The 24,667-nt window shown below is 45.5% G+C and overlaps 1 protein-coding gene across 1 annotated transcript in view; it reads left to right on the top strand.

Annotated features, from left to right (window-relative positions):
* Nucleotides 1–12,669: 12,669 nt before the first annotated feature.
* The window catches only part of KCNK9 (potassium two pore domain channel subfamily K member 9), a 235,215-nt gene continuing 223,217 nt past the window's right edge, over nt 12,670–24,667 (top strand). Inside the window, exon 1 of the mRNA XM_082257410.1 lies at nt 12,670–13,391. Coding sequence (XP_082113536.1) covers nt 12,806–13,391 — 586 coding nt within the window. The 5' untranslated portion in view covers nt 12,670–12,805. The remainder of the gene's footprint in view (nt 13,392–24,667) is intronic.

Raw genomic sequence — 24,667 nt, 5'->3', positions numbered from 1 at the left:
TAAATGGACTGGCACATTTAGATACACTAACACAGTGAAGCCAAACTCCAGCTCACGCTTTATAGGCAGTTAAAGCAGACATGTTTTTTTCTTTTACAGATAAGGCCCCATTTACACTTCTGCGAATTGTCATGCGACTTTGCACCCCCAAGGCCGCATGAGAAGTCGCGCCCTATGTTACTGTTCATATCTGTGCAGAAAAAACATTTTTTTTTTGATCTTTTGCTCCTGAGCCTGGGTTCACACTATTCCGAACACAGACATCGCACGGGATTCGCATAGCATTGCTGTGCAGGTCACATGCGATGTCAGTGCAATGCGAAATCAGTCATACATTTTGTATGGCTGAACTCACATTCCATTCGCATGAAAATGGTGCAGGAACATTTTTTTCCCCCTGCACTGGAATCGCATCGCATGCGATTCCAGTGAGTGGGATCCGATGCGGGAATCCACACTGGATTCGGATCGCATGCGGCTTGCAGAGGGCAGTGTAAACTACCTGCATGGAAGATTTGATGCGGCAACCTGCACTGGAATTGGATCGCATGTGGCTCACAGAGGGCAGCGTGGACTGCCTGCGAGGGATATTTGATGCGGGATCCCGCAATGGAATCGCATCGCATGCGGTTTGCAGAGGGCAGTGTGAACTGCATGCAAGGGAGATTTGATGTGGGAACCTTCACTGGAATCGGATCGCATGCGGTTCGCAAAGGGCAGTGTAAACTGCCTGCGAGGGAGATTCTATGTGGGAACCCACACTGGAATCGAATTGAATATGGCTCGCAAAGGGCAGTGTGAACTGTATGCAAGGGAGATTCGATGCTGGAACCTGCACTGGAATCGCACTGGTTCCTGCATCGCATTAGAGTGAACCGGGGCTAAAGGTAAAGGAGAGATATGAGGTCTTTTTGTCCCCGGATCTCTCCATAAAGAGGACCAGTCATCCTAATTTATATTACAGGGGATGTTTACATTCCTTCTATTAGGAATAAGGCTGCATTCACATGTCAGCATTTGGATCGCGGGCAGAACCGCCGCGGTTCCGCCCGCGATCCAGAGATTATTGCAAATCGCGGGACGCCTAGCGTTGCCCGTTGATTTGCAATAGCCCCCCAAACGCCGAGCGATGTTGCCGCGATTTCCGCCTGCCGAATCGCGGCAACATCGCGCAAACAAAATCGCGGGACGCAATACGCTCCAAAGAAGCTCTTGTACTTCTTTGGAGCGTATTGCGTCCCGCGATTTTGTTTGCGCGATGTTGCCGCGATTCGGCAGGCGGAAATCGCGGCAACATCGCTCGGCGTTTGGGGGGCTATTGCAAATCAACGGGCAACGCTAGGCGTCCCGCGATTTGCAATAAATCTCCGGATCGCGGGCGGAACCGCGGCGGTTCTGCCCGCGATCCATACGCTCACATGTGAACGGAGCCTAAAAGTGATCACCCACGTCTGGACCTCACATGTCTGGTTTTAACACTGTTTACATTTGCGGGTGTGACTTACGTATGCGTTTTCTTTGGTGCGCGAGCTCAGGGGGATGGGGCTTCTTTAATCACTTCAGCCTCCGAAGGTTTTCCCCCTTAACCGCTTGCCGACCGCCGCAAGTAAATTTACTGCGGCGGTCAGTCCCGGCCAGGCAGAGTGACGTTAATTAACGTCACTAGCCTGGGAGGGTCTGGGGAGCGAGTGCGCGTCCGCGGAGGCGCGCTCCCGCTCCCGCGCGGTCACGGACCCCCCGCGTGTGTGACCGGCGGACCCGATGTCCGCCGGTCACTCGGCGATCGTCGGGGGAGAGGGAGAAAGTCAGGCGGCTTGTGTAAACAAGCTGCCTGTCATTCTCCTCGGTGTAAAAACACTGATCACACGGTTCTACTATGTAGAACCGTTGATCAGTGTCCTTACACCTCAAGCCACAGCCAATCACAGTAAGAATCACGCCCCTAGGGACACACTCAGCCCCTCCCTCTCAAATAAAGTTAACCCCTTCACTACCAGTGTATTTTTACAGTAACAGTGCATATGTATAGCACTGATTACTGTAGAAATGTCACTGGTAACCCCAAAAGTGTCAAAAATGTCAGTCAAGGGTCCGATCTGTATGCCGTAATGTCGCAGTACCGCAAAAAAAATCGCAGAACGCCGCCATTACGCGTTAAAAAAAAAAACAACAAAAATGACAAAAATCTTTCCCTTTGTTAGTAAACGCGATAACTTTTGCGCAAACCAATAAAAATACGCTTTTTGCGATTTTTTTTACCAAACATATGTAGCATAAAACAAATTGGCCGAAAATGTTAAAAAATTTTGATTTTTACATTTTTTTTGGGGAATTTCATATAAAAAAATGTGAAAAATATTGTTATTTTTGCAAAATTTACGCTCTTTTTTTGTTTATAGCGCAAAAAGTAAAAAGCGCACAGGTGATCAAATACCACCAAAAGAAAGCTCTGTTTGTGGGAAAAAAAGGACGTCAAATTCGTTTAGGTACAGCGTCGCACGACCGAGCAATTGTCCGTTAAAGTCACGCAGTGCCGAATCGCAAAATACCCCCTGGTCGTTTAGCAGCCAAATCCTCCGGGGCTTAAGTGGTTAATGACCAGGCCATGCTTTGCGATTCAGCACTGCGTTATTTTAACTGAAAATTGCGCGGTCGTGCGATGCTGTAGACAAATACAATTGATGTCCTTTTTTCCCCACAAACAGAGTTTTCTTTTGGTGGTATTTGATCACCTGTGCGATTTTTATTTTTTGCACTATAAACAAAAAAAGAGCGACACTTTTGAAAAAAAAAAAACAATATTTTTCACACTTTGCTATATAACATTCCCAAACAAAAAATTAAAAATCTAAATTTTTTAACATTTTAGGCTAATTTGTTTTCTGCGACATATTTTTTGTAAAAAAAATTGCAATAAGCGTATTTTGATTGGTTTGCGCAAAAGTTATTGTGTCTACAAACTAGGAGAAAGATTTATGTCATTTTTATTGTTTTTTTTTTTTACTAGTAATGGTGGCGATCTGCGATTTTTTTTGTGGGACTGCAACATTGCTGCGGACAGATCGGACCCCTAACTGGCCCCTTTGGTCGGGACCAGTGACATTACTACAGTAATCAGTGCTAAAAATATGCACTGTTACTGTAATAATGACACTGGCAGGGAAGGAGTTAACACTGTGGGTGATCAAAGGGTTAAGTGTAAACCTAGGGGATTGATTCTAACTGTGGAGGGGGGGGGGCGTGGCTTCTGACATGACTATAGAGACATGTGATCCTATATAGAAGGATCACAGGCGCTCTGTGATCATTGCAGAGAGAAGAACGGTCAGCTGTGTTTACAACATCTGACCGTCCTTCTCTCGGCGGGGAACGATCGCGGGTGACAGCGGCAATCAGAGCCACCTGACTCGTGAATCGGCTTCCCCGCTGCCGAGTAAGGCCGGGAGTGCGCCGCTGGCGGCGCACGCTCGCCCCCTAGCTTCCCGCGCATGACCGACGTAGGTCTAAGACGATTTGCGCAGGAGAGCCACCCTGCCGCAGTAAAAAGGCGGAGGGTGGTCGGGAAGCGGATAAAAAAATAAAATTTAAAAAAACTAAAGAGACAGTATAAAAATAAAAAAATAATGAAAAAGTTTTTTAAAGCGCACTCATTCCATGCAGAAGCGAGCGCATACGTAAGTCCCTCAAACATACAAAGCAAATTTACACTGTTGTGTTTTACAAGCTGTACACTCACTACTTTACATTGTAGCAAAGTGTCATTTCTTCAGTGTTGTCACATGAAAAGATAGAATAAAATATTTACAAAAATGTGAGGGGTGTACTCACTTTTGTGAGATACTGTATGTAAACGGTGTTCACACAACACATGTGAGGTATCGCCGCGATCGTTAGAGCGAGAGCAATAATTGTAGCACTAGACTGAACGATCAGCGGGTGAAGGTGGACATTGGGTCTGCAGCACTCATTGATCAGCTCCCGCTGTGTAGAATCATGGTAAGGGTGATCCCGCAGCAGCCCCCACTCACACCCAATACCTTGAAGTGCAGAATCATGTATATATACGTAATCCTGCGCAGCGCAGCCCCCCTGTAGCCGTAAATGTGCTGTAGGGTAGTTGGCAAGTGGTTAACCACTTCCCGCAAACCGACCAACCGGTATGTCGGCTCGGAGAAGTGGTTGTAGCGGGATGATCTGCAGCTGCAGGCATCACCCCAGTACCGTTCTTTAGAGCCGGTGGTCGGCTTTCAGGAGATAACAGCCAGTGCGGCTCAGCAGCTGTTCAGCTATTATCAAAGCGAGTGGGAGGGGAGGAATGCCCCCCCCCCCCCTGAAGCTCTGCCCGGGTCTCCCGTTTTACCGGGAGACATGAGCAACCAGCCGGCACGTTTTCTTGTCGGTTGGAGTCCCGAACGAAGCCGGATTGGGGCTCTGAACATGTATCCCGTATGCAGCGTCACGACGTCACAACGTCATGACGTCACTTCCAGTTTACTCAGCTGCCAATGACGCAGATTTAAAAAGACTGTCAGTATTAAAAAAATGCCAATTTCTGCGCTTTGAATACTTTGAAGTGCAGCGGAGGGGTTTGGGGTCCCTCCATAAAGTGTACCTGTCACTGCCTATTACTGTCACAAGGGATTTTTCCATTCCTTGTGACAGCAATAAAAGTGATCAGATTTTTTTTTTTTTTTTTAAAAGCAGTGTTAAAAATAAAAAATAAAAAAAAGTAAATAGGAAAAAAAAAGAAATATGTTAAAGCGCCCCCTTGAGCTCGAGCACGAAAGAAAACGCATAGGTAAGTAGCGCCCTCGAAAGGAAAACAGTGTTCAAACCACACATGTGAGATATCGGCGCGATCGTCAGAGTGAGAGAAATAATTCTAGCCCTGGACGTCTTCTGTAGCACTAAACAGGTAACCTGTAAAGGCGTTTGATATGTTGCCTATGGAGATTTTAAGTACCGTAGTTTGTCGCTATTCCACATGCGTGACATGTCAGGTATCTATTTACTCGGTCTAACATTATCTTTTACAATTTACAAAAAATTGGGGTGTATATTGTGCTGTTTTTTTTTATTTAATTGAAATGTTTTTTTTTCCCAAAAAAAATTGCGTTTGAAAAACTGCTGCGCAACTACAGTGTGACATAAAAAATTGCAACAATCGCCATTTTATTCCCTAGGGTCTCCGTTAAGGAAAAAAAAATGTATAAAAAGTGTACAGTATAATTTTCTAGCAAAAAATACTTTAAAATTGTAAATAAAAACTGCCATAAAAAGATAACACTGATAAAAAAAATAGACAGCAGTTCTGAGAGACATAGCTCAGAAGACAACATATAATTACAAAAACAAGTTACAGTATAATACTTTTAATACCACTTTAGGTTTATTTTATTATAGGCAAGCAATGTAAGTACCTGAATGCAATCCTAGTACAGCAGCGCTCAGGCTGGGAGAGGGAGAAGCAGCACAAGGAGCAAATCAGTTGTCCTGCAGTGATCTAACAACAAACATGCTGATGGGAGGACAGAGCAGAGTGACAGAGATGAGCTCACTAGTCTGCTTCTTCTTTTCCCTGTCCATTGACGGGCTGGGGGAGGGAAGGAGACCTGGTAATGTTGCTAAACTGCAGCAGAAACAAAAATGAGGTCTCCTGTCTGCCTATGTCTCCCCAACATGTTCTCCTATGTCTCCCCAACATGTTCTCCTATGTCTCCCCAACATGTTCTCCTATGTCTCCCCGGCATGTTCTCCTATGTCTCCCCAGCATGTGCTTCTATGTCTCCCCAGCATGTTCTCCTATGTCTCCCCAGCATGTTCTCCTATGTCTCCCCGGCATGTTCTCCTATGTCTCCCCAACATGTTCTCCTATGTCTCCCCAGCATGTTCTCCTATGTCTCCCCCGGCATGTTCTCCTATGTCTCCCCAGCATGTTCTCCTATGTCTCCCCAGCATGTTCTCCTATGTCTCCCCAGCAGTGGCGTAGCGTGGGGGGTGCAGGGGGGGCCGGCCGCACCGGGCGCAACATCTGGGGGGGGGCGCATCTGCAGTGTCACTCCGTCTGTCTGACTCTGACATACACAGTTCACACACTGTCTGCGGCTGCCTCCATCTTTAGGCTGGGAGATGTCCAGCGCAGCCGCCCTATGGCTGAAAATGGTGGGTCGGGGCTGGACTGTGCCTCACCTGTCCATTGGTGTAGGGTGGGGTGGCGTTGCAAGCCAAGCCCCGCCTATGCCGCCTCTCCTCACTGCTCAGTCAGTTTAGCAGCGAGTGAGTCAGCAACCTGGCGCTGTCACAGAGTGGTTTTTTTTTTTAATCACCTGATTAGAGCCACAGGCTCTAATAGGCTTAAAAAATGGGTGGACCCGGGGCGCAGAGCAGTGCGCCCCAAGCCCACACATTGTGTGACAATAGCGAATTAAAATTTGAAGGGGGCACGCTGGTCACTCTGCATTGAAAGGGGCACTATGATCTCTCTGCATTGAAGGGGGGCACAGCACGCTGGTCACTCTGCATTGAATGGGGCACGCTGGTCATTCTGCCTTGAAGGGGGGCATGCTGGTCATTCTGCATTGAAAGGGGGCACGCTGGTCATTCTGCATTGAAAGGGGGCACGATGATCTCTCCGCCTTGAAGGGGGGCATGCTGGTCATTCTGCATTGAAAGGGGGCACGATGATCTCTCTGCATTGAAAGGGGGCACACTATACCTTGATTACTGAAGGCCCCTTTCCCACTTTTGTGACCTCAAAGTCGGGTTAGGGGGCGCAAATTACTTGCCTTGCCCCGGGTGCTGACAACCCACGCTACGCCACTGCTCCCCAGCATGTTCTCCTATGTCTCTCCGCCTTGAAGGGGGGTATGCTGGTCATTCTGCATTGAAAGGGGGCACGATGATCTCTCTGCATTGAAAGGGGGCACACTATACCTTGATTACTGAAGGCCCCTTTCCCACTTTTGTGACCTCAAAGTCGGGTTAGGGGGCGCAAATTACTTGCCTTGCCCCGGGTGCTGACAACCCACGCTACGCCACTGCTCTCCAGCATGTTCTCCTATGTCTCCCCAGCATGTTCTCCTATGTCTCCCCGGCATGTCCTCCTATGTCTCCCCAGCATGTTCTCCTATGTCTCCCCAGCATGTTCTCCTATGTCTCCCCAGCATGTTCTCCTATGTCTCCCCAGCATGTTCTCCTATGTCTCCCCGGCATGTCCTCCTATGTCTCCCCAGCATGTTCTCCTATGTCTCCCCAGCATGTCCTCCTATGTCTCCCCGGCATGTCCTCCTATGACTCCCCAGCATGTTCTCCTATGTCTCCCCAGCATGTTCTCCTATGTCTCCCCGGCATGTCCTCCTATGTCTCCCCGGCATGTTCCCCTATGTCTCCCCAGCATGTTCTCCTATGTCTCCCCAGCATTTTCCCCTATGTCTCCCCAGCATGTTCTCCTATGTCTCCTCAGCTTCTTCTCCTATGTCTCCTCCAGCATGTTCTCCTATGTCTCCCCCGGCATGTACTCCTATGTCTCCCCAGCATGTCCTCCTATGTCTCCCCAGCATGTTCTCCTATGTCTCCCCAGCATATTCTCCTATGTCTATCCAGCATGTCCTCCTATGTCTACCCAGCATGCTCTCCTATGTCTCCCTGGCATGTCCTCCTATGTATCCCCGGCATGTTCTCCAATGTCTCCCCAGCATGTTCTCCTATGTGTCCCCAGCATGTTCTCCTATGTCTCCCAGCATGTTATCCTATGTCTCCCCAGCATGTTATACTTTGTCTCCCCAGCATGTTCTCCTATGTCTCCCCAGCATGTTCTCCTATGTCTCCCCAGCATGTTCTCCTTTGTCTCCCAAGCATGTTCTTCTATGTCTCCCCAGAATGTTCTCCTATGTGTCCCCAGCATGTTCTCCTATGTCTCCCCAGCATGTTCTCCTATGTTTCTCCAGCATGTTCTCCTATGTCTCCCCAGCATGTTCTCCTATGTGTCCCCGGCATGTTCTCCTATGTCTCCCCGGCATGTTCTCCTATGTCTCCCCGGCATGTTCTCCTATGTCTCTCCAGCATGTTCTCCTATGTCTCCCCAGCATGTTCTCCTATGTCTCCCCAGCACATTTTCCTATGTCTCCCCAGCATGTTCTCCTATGTCTCCCCAGCATGTTCTCCTATGTCTCCCCAGCATGTTCTCCTATGTCTCCCCAGATTCTTCTCCTATGTCTCCCCGGCATGTTCTCCTATGTCTCCCCGGCATGTTCTCCTATGTCTCCCCAGCATGTTCTCCTATGTCTCCCCGGCTTGTTCTCCTATGTCTCCCCGGCATGTTCTCCTATGTCTCCCCGGCATGTTCTCTTATGTCTCCCCAGCATGTTCTCCTATGTCTCCCCAGCATGTTCTCCTATGTCTCCCCGGCATGTTCTCCTATGTCTCCCCAGCATGTTCTCCTATGTCTCTCCAGCATGTTCTCCTATGTCTCCCCAGCATGTTCTCCTATGTCTCCCCAGCATGTTCTCCTATGTCTCCCCAGCATGTTCTCCTATGTCTCCCCAGATTCTTCTCCTATGTCTCCCCGGCATGTTCTCCTATGTCTCCCCGGCATGTTCTCCTATGTCTCCCCAGCATGTTCTCCTATGTCTCCCCGGCATGTTCTCCTATGTCTCCCCGGCATGTTCTCCTATGTCTCCCCGGCATGTTCTCCTATGTCTCCCCGGCATGTTCTCCTATGTCTCCCCAGCATGTTCTCCTATGTCTCCCCGGCATGTTCTCCTATGTCTCCCCGGCATGTTCTCCTATGTCTCCCCGGCATGTTCTCCTATGTCTCCCCGGCATGTTCTCCTATGTCTCCCCAGCATGTTCTCCTATGTCTCCCCGGCATGTTCTCCTATGTCTCCCCCAGCATGTTCTCCTATGTCTCCCCAGCATGTTCTCCTTTGTCTCCCAAGCATGTTCTTCTATGTCTCCCCAGAATGTTCTCCTATGTGTCCCCAGCATGTTCTCCTATGTCTCCCCAGCATGTTCTCCTATGTTTCTCCATCATGTTCTCCTATGTCTCCCCAGCATGTTCTCCTATGTGTCCCCGGCATGTTCTCCTATGTCTTCCCGGCATGTTCTCCTATGTCTCCCCAGCATGTTCTCCTATGTCTCTCCAGCATGTTCTCCTATGTCTCCCCAGCATGTTCTCCTATGTCTCCCCAGCACATTCTCCTATGTCTCCCCAGCATGTTCTCCTATGTCTCCCCAGATTCTTCTCCTATGTCTCCCCGGCATGTTCTCCTATGTCTCCCCAGCATGTTCTCCTATGTCTCCCCGGCATGTTCTCCTATGTCTCCCCAGCATGTTCTCCTATGTCTCTCCAGCATGTTCTCCTATGTCTCCCCAGCATGTTCTCCTATGTCTCCCCAGCATGTTCTCCTATGTCTCCCCAGATTCTTCTCCTATGTCTCCCCGGCATGTTCTCCTATGTCTCCCCGGCATGTTCTCCTATGTCTCCCCAGCATGTTCTCCTATGTCTCCCCGGCATGTTCTCCTATGTCTCCCCGGCATGTTCTCCTATGTCTCCCCGGCATGTTCTCCTATGTCTCCCCGGCATGTTCTCCTATGTCTCCCCGGCATGTTCTCCTATGTCTCCCCGGCATGTTCTCCTATTTCTCCCGGGCATGTTCTCCTATGTCTCCCCGGCATGTTCTCCTATGTCTCCCCGGCATGTTCTCCTATGTCTCCCCAGCATGTTCTCCTATGTCTCCCCGGCATGTTCTCCTATGTCTCCCCCAGCATGTTCTCCTATGTCTCCCCAGCATGTTCTCCTTTGTCTCCCAAGCATGTTCTTCTATGTCTCCCCAGAATGTTCTCCTATGTGTCCCCAGCATGTTCTCCTATGTCTCCCCGGCATGTTCTCCTATGTCTCCCCAGCATGTTCTCCTATGTCTCCATGTACACACAGGCTGTTATCAGCGGTTTTTGGCAGGGGGCGATTTTTGGCTGGATAAAAAAAAAAAAAAAAACAGAACTAGTGGGTTTTAGGAGACGTTTTTCAGCTGTAAAAACACTCTAACATCAATAAACGCCGATAAACGCTGACGAACGCCAAAAAATGCTGCTAGCTGGTGTTTGACGTTTTTTGTTCCATAGGAGGCGTTTTTCAGCTGTAAAAACACTCGAATTCTAATAAAAGCTTAAAAAACGCAGAGAAACGCATCTATTCTGCATTTATCAACGTTTTTGAGCCATAAGATTTCGTGGGAATATAGTTTTGCTAAAAAAAAATAAAAAAAAGCTAAAGAATGCTACAGCTGAAAAAAAACTAAAAAATGCTGAAAAAAGCCTTCTACAGTTTCTTACTGACGTTTTGATAACTTACAGTGTGCATGGCACGTAGAAGACACGTTGGGATGCAAAGACGCACAGCTGGCAATCTAAGATCGGGTTTTCTCTACGCTCAGTGGGGTAAAGCAGAAGTTCACCTATCGGACAGATTGTTTTTTCTTTCTGGAGGAAATCCACACAAGCACAGGGAGAACATGCAAACTCCATGCGATTTAAATCGAAAACCCCCTCGAAGATTTTTAACCCCTCGCTGACAGTCACCTAATTTACAATACGTCTTTTTTTTTTTTTAAAGGGAACTGCCAGCAAGGGGTTAACGACTCACGCTCGCAAGCGATTACATTTTTTTTTCTTATCTGTACGCCTGAGCCACGGAGCGCGGCGCCAAGCCCGCGGCCAGCTCGGGGTCCCTATCGCACACACGCACCAGACCGCGCCGCGGATCCCCCAGCAACAGATGCATCCTCTTGTCCCAGCCAACAGATGCACATATTAATCTCACACAGATTGCAAAGTCACAACCTCCCCTGTCCTAGTTTGAATTGCATCTTCTGTGTTTGATCACCCCCCCCCCCCCCCCAACCTCTATTTCTGTCTCCTCCAGCAGTCAGAGCAGAAGCAGTGATGCTCAGTTTGACATTGCCTCCTCTCTCCCTATTTTCTGCATGCTTCATCATCATTAATGCAAACTATCCACCCCCCTTCTATCCCTACCCTCCCCTGCCCATACACACCCCAGCTTCAAACAGTAGACCACGTGGTGCTGGCTTCCAGTGATTCCCTGAAGGATTAATATATTCTGTAGGAGTGGTCCCAGCAAGACACTGGGGGAGGAGAGTTGGAAGAGGAGAGAGAGGATGCAACAGAAGCTACTGTAGAGTTGCAAGGAGTCTGATCACAGAGAGAGAGAGAGAAAGGAAAAAAAGAAAAGAAAAATGAACCAGGTGTTGGCAATAAGGCATAGAAGAGCAAGAGGAGTGCTTGAAGCCATACAGAGGGCATCAGAGCCCTTAACCATCTGAGGACCACTTTCTGATCAGCCTCTGAGCACCTGTCAATCTTTAAAAAAAGAGGAAAAAAAGGCACTTGCAGAGCAAAAGAAGAGACCTGGTTAGGATGCAGGTCCCTGAGTTATCTGGGTACCTTAGTGCTGCTGCTGATGCTTAGCTGCTGCTGCTTGCCACTGGGATGACCAGGCTGTCTGGACACCACCCTGCTTTGGCTGCCTATTGTGAGCTCTAGTCTAGCCTGGTCTTAATGCTCCTAGCCCAGGGAAACTGCAGCCTTGCTTTTGATGTGTGCAAGAGGACACAAAGTCAGACTGGATTGTGGCTGTTTCCCAATGTGACCTAAGCAGAAGGGGGTCTCTTTGTCATCCACCCAGCTTTTAATTGCACCTTGTTCTACCTGGGTCTCCTTCCCTTTGCTGCTGCTGAACCCTGGATTCTCTATACAAGTGGCTGCTGATCCCTGGAGGGATTTCTGAGTATTTTTTTTTTTTTACTGGAGTACTTCTGGGTTTACTTGTATCTGTGCCTGCCTTCCTATCCATAAGACAAATTAAAAAAATACCAGGAGAGGACTACTAAACTTTGGAATCTAAGGAACCCTTTGGGACAATGACATTTAATCGCTTGCTGGTCCAAGGATGCCCAAGGTAGGAGACGCTTTGTATGGACTGGTCTCAATTGACTGCACATTGCTGGTTCCATGCTGAAGGAAGCTGTTTTACTTCTTCCAATTCTCCCAATTTCATTTAGCCATCTTTTAAGTATTGCTTTTAGGATGAGGCGCTTGGAGGCGACCTTTACCTTCTTTCCTCTGGATGCATCTTGGGTTTTTTGAAAGCCACCGCCAATGGTTCATGTACACAGGGGCAAATGTTTGCTCATTGTTCAGATTCACTTAAAATAAGACAGAAGGACGTGGTTTTAGCCCAGGAAGCCTTACATCGATTATTATCGGAAGCCTTTTGCATTGCTTCTGGTCTATGGGTGCAAAGAAGGGGACAAGAGTGGGCTGAAGGGTCCAAAAGCTTTCACTTTTGGTTGTGCTTGGACTACAGGATCTGGTTGTCCAGGAAAAAAAAGGAAGAGCGGTGGTGGCTTTTGTGGGTGAAGGTAAGCCAACGGGGAGGGTGGTTAGGGGGTACAGACTGGGACTGGTTGGAAGGGGAAGTCTCGAAATCCAAGCTTGGAGAAGTTGTGGGGTGGACTTAGCTGAGAAGACAAGAAGGCATCCAAGAAAAACCTTAAAGTTGACTTGGTGGAGATCCAAAAGCCACCAAGTGGGTCAACTTGGTGGAGATCCAAAAGCCACCAACGCTGTGGGTCAACTTGGCAATGATGGCTCTTAAAGCTTGAGGTTTGTTGGAGAAGCCAGAGCTTCTAAAGTTCTTTCTTACTGGAGAAAAGAAAAGAAGCAACCAAAAAAAAAGGGGGGTCTTGCTAAAAGCAGGCAGGAGTCAAGTCAGAAGGTGGTCTTGTTGATGGCACTGCGCACTGGCACGGCTTGGTTTGGGCAAGTCCTGCACAGAGCCTCCAGGCTGCAGGGTACCTGGTCCAGAAGATCCAGTAGCCTCCTCTGCCTCTCCACTTCCCAGGACCAGGAGCAAGGAGTGGGGAGAGGTGACCACCAGCACTGCATCCACCACCACCATCACCACAACCACCCACTCCACTCCCACTCTCCAGGTGCCCAACCCAGCCATTGCTGTCTGCAACTTCCCAGTGCCCTCTCCACCACCAGGACTGGGGGACATGATCCCCTTAGCAGCCGGTTGCTGGCGGCCATGAAGCGGCAGAACGTGCGGACCTTGTCCCTCATCATCTGCACGTTCACCTACCTGCTGGTGGGGGCCGCAGTCTTTGATGCCCTGGAGTCCGATTATGAGATGAGGGAGGAGGAGAAGCTCAAAGCCGAGGAGATCCGCCTGAAAGGGAAATATAATATCACCAATGAGGACTACAGGCAGCTGGAGCTGGTCATCATGCAGTCTGAACCCCACCGAGCTGGGGTCCAATGGAAATTTGCTGGTTCCTTCTACTTTGCCATCACTGTCATCACCACTATAGGTAAGTCACCATTTTGAGAGGGGGGGGGGGGGCTGCCCATAAAAGTTGGGGTTGATCTTGAAGAACTGAGGCACCCCAAACTTACAAGGTGTCTTCATGAGTTGGTGCTCTTCTAGCGCTTGGCAAACTCTTATGGATTATGCAACCGCGGTTGACCTGTAGGTCTCAAGTTGCTGAAGAACTACAAGTCTATGCATGCATTTCAGCCTTGTGGTTCTGCAGCAGCCTTAGAGTTTTGGAGTGTGGTGGGGGCACTGGTGACTAAAGTAGGGTCCCTCTTGAAGAATTGAGGCACCTCAACCCAACAGGGTGCCTTCATGGGTTTGTTGCACTTCTAGCGCTTGGCCAACTCTTGTGGATTAGGCAACCAAGGGTTGACCTGCAGGTCTCAAGTTGCTGAAGAACTACAAGTCTGTGCATGCATTTCAGCCTTGTGGTTCTAGATCAGCCTTAGAATTAGCCCGAGAATCCATGAAATAGCAAATTGTCTATTGCATTGTCATTTGGAGGGGACATGCTTAGACTTCTAGTCGGTCCATGGGTTATTTAATATCTTTGAAATTGTATTATATATTGCTTTAGTTGTGTATACTGTCATCGCCACCATTATAATTAGGTGACTTTTGGAGTGTGGTGGGGGCGCTGGTGGCTAAAGTAGGGTCCCTCTTGAAGAATTTAGGCACCTCAACCCAACAGGGTGCCTTCATGGGTTTGTTGCACTTCTAGCGCTTGGCCAACTCTTGTGGATTAGGCAACCAAGGTTGACCTGTAGGTCTCAAGTTGCTATAGAACTACAAGTCTAGGCATACATTCAGCCTTGTAGGTCTACAGCAGCCTTAGAATTAGCCCGATAATCCATGAAATAGCAAATTGTCTATTGCATTGTCATTTGGAGTGGACATGCTTAGACTTCTAGTTGGTCCATGAGTTATTTCATATTTTTTGTATTGTATTATATGTTGCTTTAGTTGTGTATACTGTCATCGCCACCATTATAATTAGGTGACTTTTGGAGTGTGGTGGGGGCACTGGTGGCTAAAGTAGGGTCCCTCTTGAAGAATTGAGGCACCTCAACCCACCTTGGTGCCTTCATGGGTTTGTTGCACTTCTAGCGCTTGGCCAACTCTTGTGGATTAGGCAACCAAGGGTTGACCTGCAGGTCTCAAGTTGCTGAAGAACTACAAGTCTATGCATGCATTTCAGCCTTGTGGTTCTACAGCAGCCTTAGAATTAGTCCGAGAATCCATGAAATAGCAAATTGTCTATTGCATTGTGATTTGGAATAAATTGGAGGGAAGATGCTTAGACTTCTAGTCGGTCCATGAGTTATTTAATATTTTTTGTATTGTATTATATGTTGCTTTAGTTGTGTATACTGTCATCGCCACCATTATAATTAGGTGACTTTTGGAGTGTGGTGGGGGCACTGGTGGCTAAAGTAGGGTCCCTCTTGAAGAATTGAGGCACCTCAACCCAACATGGTGCCTTCATGGGTTTGTTGCACTTCTAGCGCTTGGCCAACTCTTGTGGATTAGGCAACCAAGGGTTGACCTGCAGGTCTCAAGTTGCTAAAGAACTACAAGTCTAGGAATTCATTCAGTCTTGTAGGTCTACAGCAGCCTTAGAATTAGCTGGAGCCTACCGAGAATCATGGAAACAGCAAAGTTTCTATTGCATTGGGATTTGGATTGAACTAGAGACCGTGCTTAGACTTGTAGTCCGTCCATTTATTATTTATTTATTTTTGTGTGCATTATTTGTTGCTTCAGTTGTAGTGTATACTGTCATCACCACCATTATGATTAGGTGGCACTTTTGAGTGTGGTTGTGCGCTGGTTGTTAAAGTTGGGGTCAATCTCAACCCAACAAGATGCCTTCATGAATTGCTCTTCTAGCGCTTGGCCAACTCTTGTAAAGCAACCAAGGTTGACCTATAGGTCTAAAGTTGCTATAGAACTACAAGTCTAAGGATACATTTCAGCCTTGTAGTGCTACAGCAGCCTAAAGGGCCATTTCTGAAGACTTTTTCCTTCAGATTTACTATTTTACTACTTTTCTATGTAGTGCAAGGGCCTGCCAGATTGCATACAAATTGAAAGTGTTTAGGTTTGACCTCATATTATCTGGTTTTGGTAAATCTAAAGGAAAAAGTCTTCAGAAAATCTTATAGTGTGTATGGCCCATTAGACCTAGCCAGAGCCTACCGATAATCCTGGAAACAGCAAATTGTCGATTGCATTGTGATTTGGAATGAACTAGGGAGACCATGCATAGACTTGTAGTTGGTCAGCAGGAGAAGGCTGTTTGAACCTGCTGCAAGCACAGCCTGTTACTGTCCATGAAATAGTTATATGCATTATTGTTTTATGCTTTAGTTTTAGTATATACTGTCATCCCCACCATTATAATCAGGTGATCTTCTTGATTGTGGTGGAGTCACTGGTGGCTAAATTAGTGTCCCTCTTGAAAAAGTGGAACACACCAGCCCATCAAGGTGACTGCATGATATGTTGCTTGTCTAATGCTTGGCCTGGTGACTTGTAAGTCTAATGTTGCTGAAGAACTATAGGTATAAGCATACCTTTAAGTTATGCTTAGCCTTGTAGTTCTACAACAGCGTTAGAATTAGCCCTAGCCTTCTGAAATATCAGTTGTCTATTGCACTGCGATTTAATATGAACTGTGCAGGCCATGCTTAGACTTGTAGCCCCTCAGCAAGAGTAAACTGTTTGAACCTGCCGCAGAGACAGCCTATCATTGTCCATGAGTTACTGCATTTATTGCATTTGTTGCATTAGTTGTAGTGTATGCTGTCATCACCACTACTTTAATTAGTTGACCTTTTTTAACATGGCTGGGTCGCTGAGGTAGCAGCTGGTGGATAAAGCTGTGGTCCCTCTTCAAGAACTGAGTCACACCACCCCCATAAGATGACTTCATGCATTGTTGGACTTCTCAAGTTTGGCCAGATTTTGTTAATAAGGTAGAGTAGGGTACCCTGTAAGTCTAAAGTTTGCTGAAGAACTAAAGGTCTAGGTATATCTAAATGCATAACCTCTTAGTGCCGCAGTATTATCCAGAGCCTATTATGAATTCTTAAAATAGCAGGTATCTATTTTGTTGTGATTTTTAATTAATTAAGCATGCTTAGCCTTGTTGTGCCCCTTCTTGGACCTGCTGCAAACACATCCTGCCACCGTCCACTAAATGAATTAGCTATTGCATTATGTGTTGCATTAGTTGTGTGTGCATGAAAGCCTGAAGCTCTTCAGAAAGTGTAAAACTAAACATTGTATACAAAAATTGTAAAAGCATGCAGGAAGAAAAATACTATCTTACAACAGAACAGCTGTTCTCTTTGCATTGCTGGACATTTTTTTTTTAACATTAGCTTGTATATATAAAAGGATTGCTCATACTAGTAGTTCAACAGCTGCTTGCTGTTTAGAGGCCAGTAGAAGCCTATTGCAAATACAATGAGTGTTGCTAATAGAGAACATTATCTGTCACTTAACTGCTAACCTAATTTTTTTTGTGTTAGCAATCTTCTTTTGTTTTTTTTGTGTTAGTAATGCTGTGTACAAAGGGAAAGCTCAGACATAAAGTTCTAACTATGCCCAACTGTCTATAAAAAAAAAGAAAAAAAAATACATATACATATATATATTGTATAATACCGTATGTATTTGTGTGTGTGTGTATATATATATATATATAATATATATATATATATATATGTGTGTGTGTGCATATATATATATATATATATATATACACATATATAATTTAGAATATATATATATATATATATATATATATATATACATATATATAATATAGAATTTCTATATATATATATAGAATTTATATATATATATATATATTCTAATCTATCCTGGCAGTTTACTTCCAAAATTTATGCTGAGGTGCTTATATATATATATATATATATATATATATATATACACATACAGTATAAACTGCTAACCTTAATTTTTTTTTTGTGTTAGTAATGTGGTATACAAAGGGAAAGCTTGGACAAAAAGTTCTAACTGTGCCCAACTGTCGATAAAAAAAAATAAATAAATAAAAAAAAAAAAAAAATATATATATATATATATATATATATATATATATATATATATATATATATATATATATATATAATACCATATATATGTATATGTATGTGTGTGTGTGTATGTATGTATATATATATATATATATATATATATATATATATATATATAGACACATACATATACACACACACATACATATATATGGTATTATATATATATATATATTTTTTTATATATATTATATATCAATATATATCTATATCAATTCTAATCTATCCTGACCGTTTACTTCCAAAATGTATGCTGAGGCTATGCTTACATTTCTAGTTCTTCTATAAATAAAGAGCCTTGCAGAGATATCACATTTGTATTTTTAACATTATGTCATTTGCTGGTTGCTGAAGGTACAGTGTGGAAAAATAACTTTTTTTTGTGCAAAAGGCAGGCTTTGACTTGTAGTTCTCCAACACAGTAATAATTATAATCTTGCTACAAGCTTCGTATATTCATCAAACAAATGTCCCTAGTGTGTTTGTGTTTGAACTACCTATATTAAGGGGATTATTAGACTTGTAGTTCCCTAACACACTAATACTTATGATTTTGCCACAAGCTTCAAGTTATGAATGTCCCAGTGTGTTTGAATCACTTGTTTTAAGGGGATTATTAGACTTGTAGTTCTCCTGAAGGTGGTAAATGAAAAGATTTAGAGGTCTGCATCAAGCATACGATGATACTGTATCACAGCTAATTAGAATTTATTAACAATATGGATTTGTGTAGAATCTATTCTTTTACTATTAACAACTTATGATAAACTTTAGAATGAGCAGCAATGAGGAGAAAGGCTGTGCTTATACTTGTAGTTCCTCTGCAGCTGAATACCTAAGGAAAGTAAAAGCAAGGTTATAGCAAAGATCACACAACACCATATTGTGTTATTTCACAATGATCTGTGTTGTGTAATGAGAAAGGGCAGGAATTGTTACCTACAGTAAAAAAACAACAACATCATTCTCCTATCTATTTTTAGCATCACAAACTGGCATTCTGAGGCTTGTAGTTGCTCAGCAGTTATAGACCTTAAGCCTTTTACAATCAGAGCATGTCTTGCTCCACACTACAATAACACTTATCATCTGCATTACTGGTTTAGCATTAACTCTAATGTGTACAAATTCTGCCTAAAGTCTTGCTGTAGCCTGCCATAAAATGCTGCCTAAGCGATTCTTCACCATGACATTTTGTAACAACAGGCTGTAGGAGTTCTGCTGTGATCTGGAAATGATGGGTTTTATGGTCAACGCATGCAATGTGTTTTTTTTTTTTTTTTTTTTAATCATAAATACCATTTTTAAATTAAACTCTGGAAGCGTTTGATAGAGCCTGGATATTTTTAAAGGATCTGTCCATGGTGCTGAAACCACTTGATCATTTCTATTTCTTGGAGACTGGTGAGGTCCCTGTCCATGTCCCTTAGTCTGCACACCAACTGTACTTGTTAAGTGGGTTCTCCACCATCTCTGTATTGCGTTCACAGGTCTACACAACTGCTGTGTTCATTATGAGGGGCTTCTGCCACCCCCACATTGATTTCCTGATTCTGCACATCTGGTGTCCCCCGTATGAGGGCCTCCACCATCCCTGCAATGGGTTTCTGGGTCTACACAATAACCAGGGCTTTTTTTTTTCAACTGGAACGTGGTGGAACTCAGTTCCACCATCTCTGGCTCAGGCCCTCTCCTCACCACTATCACTTGCATGCCCAGAAGTCCAGCTTCTGGGTTTACAAGTGACAGCTTGTCTCCCAATGGCTCCCACAGATACGATCTCCTGAGCGGCTCTTACTGAGTGCAGGACAGGGACAAGGGGGATGCAGGTGCCGCAAGATGCCGACACCCCCACTGGATAATCTCCCTACAAGTGAGAGAGTCGGAGCCACCTACGATGTGGTCGTGGTTGAGTTCCTGCAGCTATTTTCTGAGAAAAAAAGCCCTGACAATAACTGTTCCCCATCATCCCTGCACTTAGTTTCTGGATCTGCACATCTGCTATGTCCATTATGAGGTGCAGGTATAAAATCAAGAGCTAGGAACTCATCCTCCCGAAAAAGTTACTTTATTACATCGAGTGGAGTGTGCAAATTATAATGGCTTACACATTTTGGCAATAAGCCTTAACCATAGGCTTTGGCTATAATTAAGGCTTATTGGCGAAACGCGTAAACTACTGTACTTTGTACACTCCAATGTAATAAAGTGACATTTTTCAGAAGGGCGAGTTGCCAGCTCTTCACCTTATACCTCCATGTTCCATTAATGTTGGGGGGGACACTGAGCAGGAGCACTTCATAGGGAATCTGTCTTCTTGTGGCATCCCTCCGCTGGGTCTGCACACCAACTGTACCTGTTATGTGGGGATCTCACAGCCCTATGTTGAGCTCCCAGTTCTTTAAACCTGCTGCACCCATTATGAGGGTCTCCCACCATCCCTGCACTGAAGTCCAAGGTCTGTACACCTGCTGCACCCACTATCCCTGCACTGAAGTCCCAGGTCTGTACACCGTACACCTGCTGCACCCACTATCCCTGCACTGAAGTCTCAGGCCTGTACACCTGCTGCACCCAGCATCCCTGCACTGAAGTCCCAGGACTGTACACCTGCTGCACCCACCATCCCTGCACTGAAGTCCCAGGTCTGTACACCTGCTGCACCCACCATCCCTGCACTGAAATCCCAGGTCTGTACACCTGCTGCACCCACCATCCCTGCACTGAAATCCCAGGTCTGTACACCTGCTGCACCTACCATCCCTGCACTGAAGTCCCAGGTCTGTACACCTGCTGCACCCACCATCCCTGCACTGAAGTCCCAGGTCTGTACACCTGCTGCACCCACCATCCATGCACTGAAGTCCCAGGTCTGTACACCTGCTTCACCCACCATCCCTGCACTGAAGTCCCAGGTCTGTACACCTGCTGCACCCACCATCCCTGCACTGAAGTCCCAGGTCTGTACACCTGCTGCACCCACCATCCCTGCACTGAAGTCCCAGGTCTGTACACCTGCTGTACCCACCAACCCTGTACTGAAGTCCCAGGTCTGTACACCTGCTGCACCCACCATCCCTGCACTGAAGTCCCAGGTCTGTACACCTGCTGCACCCACCATCCCTTCACTGAAGTCCCAGGTCTGTACACCTGCTGTACCCACCAACCCTGTACTGAAGTCCCAGGTCTTTACACCTGCTGCACCCACCATCCCTTCACTGAAGTCCCAGGTCTGTACACCTGCTGCACCCACCATCCATGCACTGAAGTCCCAGGAATGTACACCTGCTGTGTGCGTATTATGCGGAGTTCCCACCTTCCCTGCTGGATTTCCATAAAAAATTATATTTTTTTACATCAAGCTATGTAAAATAACAATCAAACTGAGTTGAATTAGTCCCAAACGCAAAAGACCGCAGTGTTGTAGCGCACACTGAAATAATATAGAAAATACAGAAAATTCATGCTGCCATTGCTAAGTAACTAGCAGTGAAAAAATCAATGGGTTTCCACTTTATCTATTTAGATCTGACACAACAGCAGGAAGATATGCGGTTATTAGCAATGGCAGCATTCATTTTTTGTATATTCTATATTATTTCGGCGTTAGCAAAAAACACTGCGGTCATCTGCATTTGAGGGTAAATTCAGCTTAGTTTGATTGTTATTTTACATAGCTCAATGTGCTAAAATATAATTTTTGATGGAAATCCAGCAAGGAAGGTGGGAACTCCTCATAATGGGCACAGCTGGTGCACAGACCCGGGATTTCAGTGCAAGGATGGTGGGAACGACTCATAATGGGCACAGCAGGTGTATACAACCGGGTACTTGGCACAGGGATGGTGAGAAACCCTCATGATGGGCACAGCAAGTTGACAGACCCGGGATCTCAGCACAAGGATGGTGGGAACCCTTCATAATGGGCACAGCAGGTGGGCAGTCCCAGGATCTAACCACAAGGATGGTGGGAACCCCTCATAATGGGCACAGCAGGTGGACAGACCCGGGATCTAAGCATAAGGATGCTGGGAACCCCTCATAATGGGCACAGCAGGTAGACAGACCCAGGATCTAAGCATAAGGATGGTGGGAACCCCTCATAATGGGAACAGCAGGTGTATACAATGGGGGACTCGGCACAAGGATGGTGGGAAACCCTCATAATGGGCTTAGCAGGTGTACAGACCCAGGATCTCAGCACAAGAATGGTGGGAACCCCTCGTAATGGGCACAGCAGGTGTATACAATGGGGGACTTGGCACACGGATGGTGGGAAACCCTCATAATGGGCTTAGCAGGTGTACAGACCCAGGATCTCAGCACAAGGATGGTGGAAACCCCTCATAATGGGAACAGCAGGTGTATACAACTGGGGACTTGGCACAAGGATGGTGGGAAACCCTCATAATGGGCACAGCAGGTGTACAGATCTGGGATCCCAGCACAGGGATGGTGTACGCCCCTTGTAATTGGCACAGCAGGTGTAGAGAAACTGAAACAGTGCAGGGATAGTGGGAGCCCCTCATAATGGGCACAACAGTCATGCATAATGGGCAGAGGAGGTGTACAGACCTAGGAACTCAGCGCACAGATGACAGGAACCCCCCATAATGGGCACAGCAGGTGTACAAACCCATTAACTTAATGCAGGAATGGTGGGAACCCCTCATAATGGACAAAGCAGATGCACAGACCCAGGAATTCAGTGCAGGGATTGTGGGAAGGCTTCAAATTGGGCACAGCAGGTGTACAGACCGGGCAAATTAGTGCAGGAATAGTGAGAATCCCTCATAATGGGCAAAGCAGGTGCACAGACCCGGGAACTCAGCACAGGAATGGTGGGAATCCCTCATAATGACCACAGCAGGTGTACAGACCTGGGAACTTAGCACATAGATGGTGGGAACCCCTCATAAAGGGCACAGCAGGTGTACAGACCCGGGAACTTAGTGCAGGAATGGTGTGAACCCCTCATAATGGCCACAGCAGGTGTACAGATCTGGAAACTCAGCACACAGATGGTGGGAACCCCTCATAAAGGGAACAGCAGGTGGACAGACCTGGGAACCCAGCAGAGGGATGGTGGGAATCCCTCATAATGACAACAGCAGGTGTACAGACCTGGGAACTCAGCACAGGGATGGTGGGAACCCCTCATAAAGGGCACAGCAGGTAAACAGACCCAGGAACTCAGCACAGGAATGGTGTGAACCCCTCATAATGGACAAAGCAGGACAAACCCAGGGAACTTAGTGCAGAGGTTGTGGGATCTCCTCATAATGGCCACAGCAGGTGTGCAGACCTAAAAAGTCAACCCAGGGATAGTGGGAACCCCTCATAATGGGCACAGCAGGTGTACAGACCCGGGGACCCAGTTTTGGGTGGGCTATATTGGCTCTGTATCCTCTGCAGAGGGTTCATTGAGTTCCTATATATTCAGCCTACTTTGTGATCTGTTTAGTAATGTAGATGGATTTCTGTTCAGGAGATCCATATTAAATTGGTCAGATGTTTGTGTGTCGATCCTTACCGGACCATTAACCAGGTGAGCAGTCATTTTTCCAAGCTAGCATTGATTTCTCTCCTGTGCCGGGTGCTGGACATCTCCATCAGTGGAGAAGGCAGTGCTGCTCATATCCTAGAGACCGAATCAGGCAACGCACCCATCGCACCTGCAGATAGCAGCTGCCATGGTCTTCCCTGCTATAGCACAGCGGCTAGATTCAGACTGTGCTCACCAAGGTGGAGTATCCAGGAAAAAATGTAGATAACACTGGATGAACCTGATGGACTTGTGTATTTCTCCAACGTGACCGCGTAGATTTTTTTAATTTTATTTATTTTTTTACAATAATAATTTTATTGAAAAAAATAAAGCAGGAATATATAAAAAGAAGCAACATTGAGATACAATTGTGTATACTTTGAAATATGTAGATTTTTGTATTTTTATTATTATTTATTTATTTTTTTAACCATAATGCTGTTCCCATGAGCACGCCTGAACGTTTTCTTTTACAGTAGATCTAAACCCAATGACTAATTTCTTTTATAGGCTTTAATTTATGCAGCTTTTATTATAATCCTGCCTTGAAGGTCCTTTGTTCACGCACTTCCTGTTATGAGGTGACAACACTCTGTCCCTTTTCCCCTATTGTGCTCCTGCGTTGTCACCCTGTCACATTGCAAACCCCAGGGGAAACCAAAACACGCATGCTAAACAACTCCAATTGCTAAAATTGGTTCATAGTAGAAATAATCCAGAGGCCTAAAAAGTCATGAATATAAAAATAAAAAGGTAAGGTGATGTAAATTGGCGCTGCCTTACTGGATGAGAAAAAAATGAATTATTATATATATATGGAAGGGGTTAAAATTAATTATTCACTGAATAAAGTGCTATTGTGTGTATATAAATATGTACCAAGAGTGCAATAAACACTGTAAGTAAAAATATATAAAAAATATATATAAAACAATATATAAAAGTGTAAAAAATGACAGAAATGTTCTAGATTAAAAATCACAGTGAATGTGAACATGGTGTGACTTACGCACCTGATGACGTCCGCTGTGACGAAACACGTCGTGCGTGGTTACGTCATTTCCGTACGTCATTCCACAATAGCACTTTATTCAGTGAATAATTCATTTTAACCCCTTCCATATATACATAATAATTAATTTTTTTCTCATCCAGTAAAGCAGCGCCAATTTACCTCACCTTACCTTTAATGATATAGCCCTTTGGACTATATTTTGAGGTAGGCTCAAGCCCAGTCCTTGTCCAAAAGCGTGGAAATTTGCACATCTTTATAAAAATAAAAAGCTAACGATATGCAAATAAATAAATTGTATATTTATGATTTTTTTCTTTCTTTTTAAATATCTGACTTGATATATTTTTTTTTTTTACAATCAATTTTTTTTTTCAATTTTATTAATTTGTAAAGAACAACAATACACAAATTAATAAGCTGTAGTTGATAATATTGGTGTAATTTTCAATACAAGGGGTCTGTAAGTTTTTATAAAAATCTTGATATCCCTGACCATCCTACCCCAGATGGAATCAATCTGTAGGCATGGCGGGGACATCAAGTTAACCAGAGAAAAGCAATTACATGGGATACCACAACAA

Source organism: Pelophylax lessonae (assembly GCF_965119305.1).
Source record: "Pelophylax lessonae genome assembly, chromosome: 5".
Taxonomy (NCBI): domain Eukaryota; kingdom Metazoa; phylum Chordata; class Amphibia; order Anura; family Ranidae; genus Pelophylax; species Pelophylax lessonae.
The sequence above is the reverse complement of the archived record's forward strand: the minus strand, read 5'-3'. Positions and strand labels throughout refer to the sequence as shown.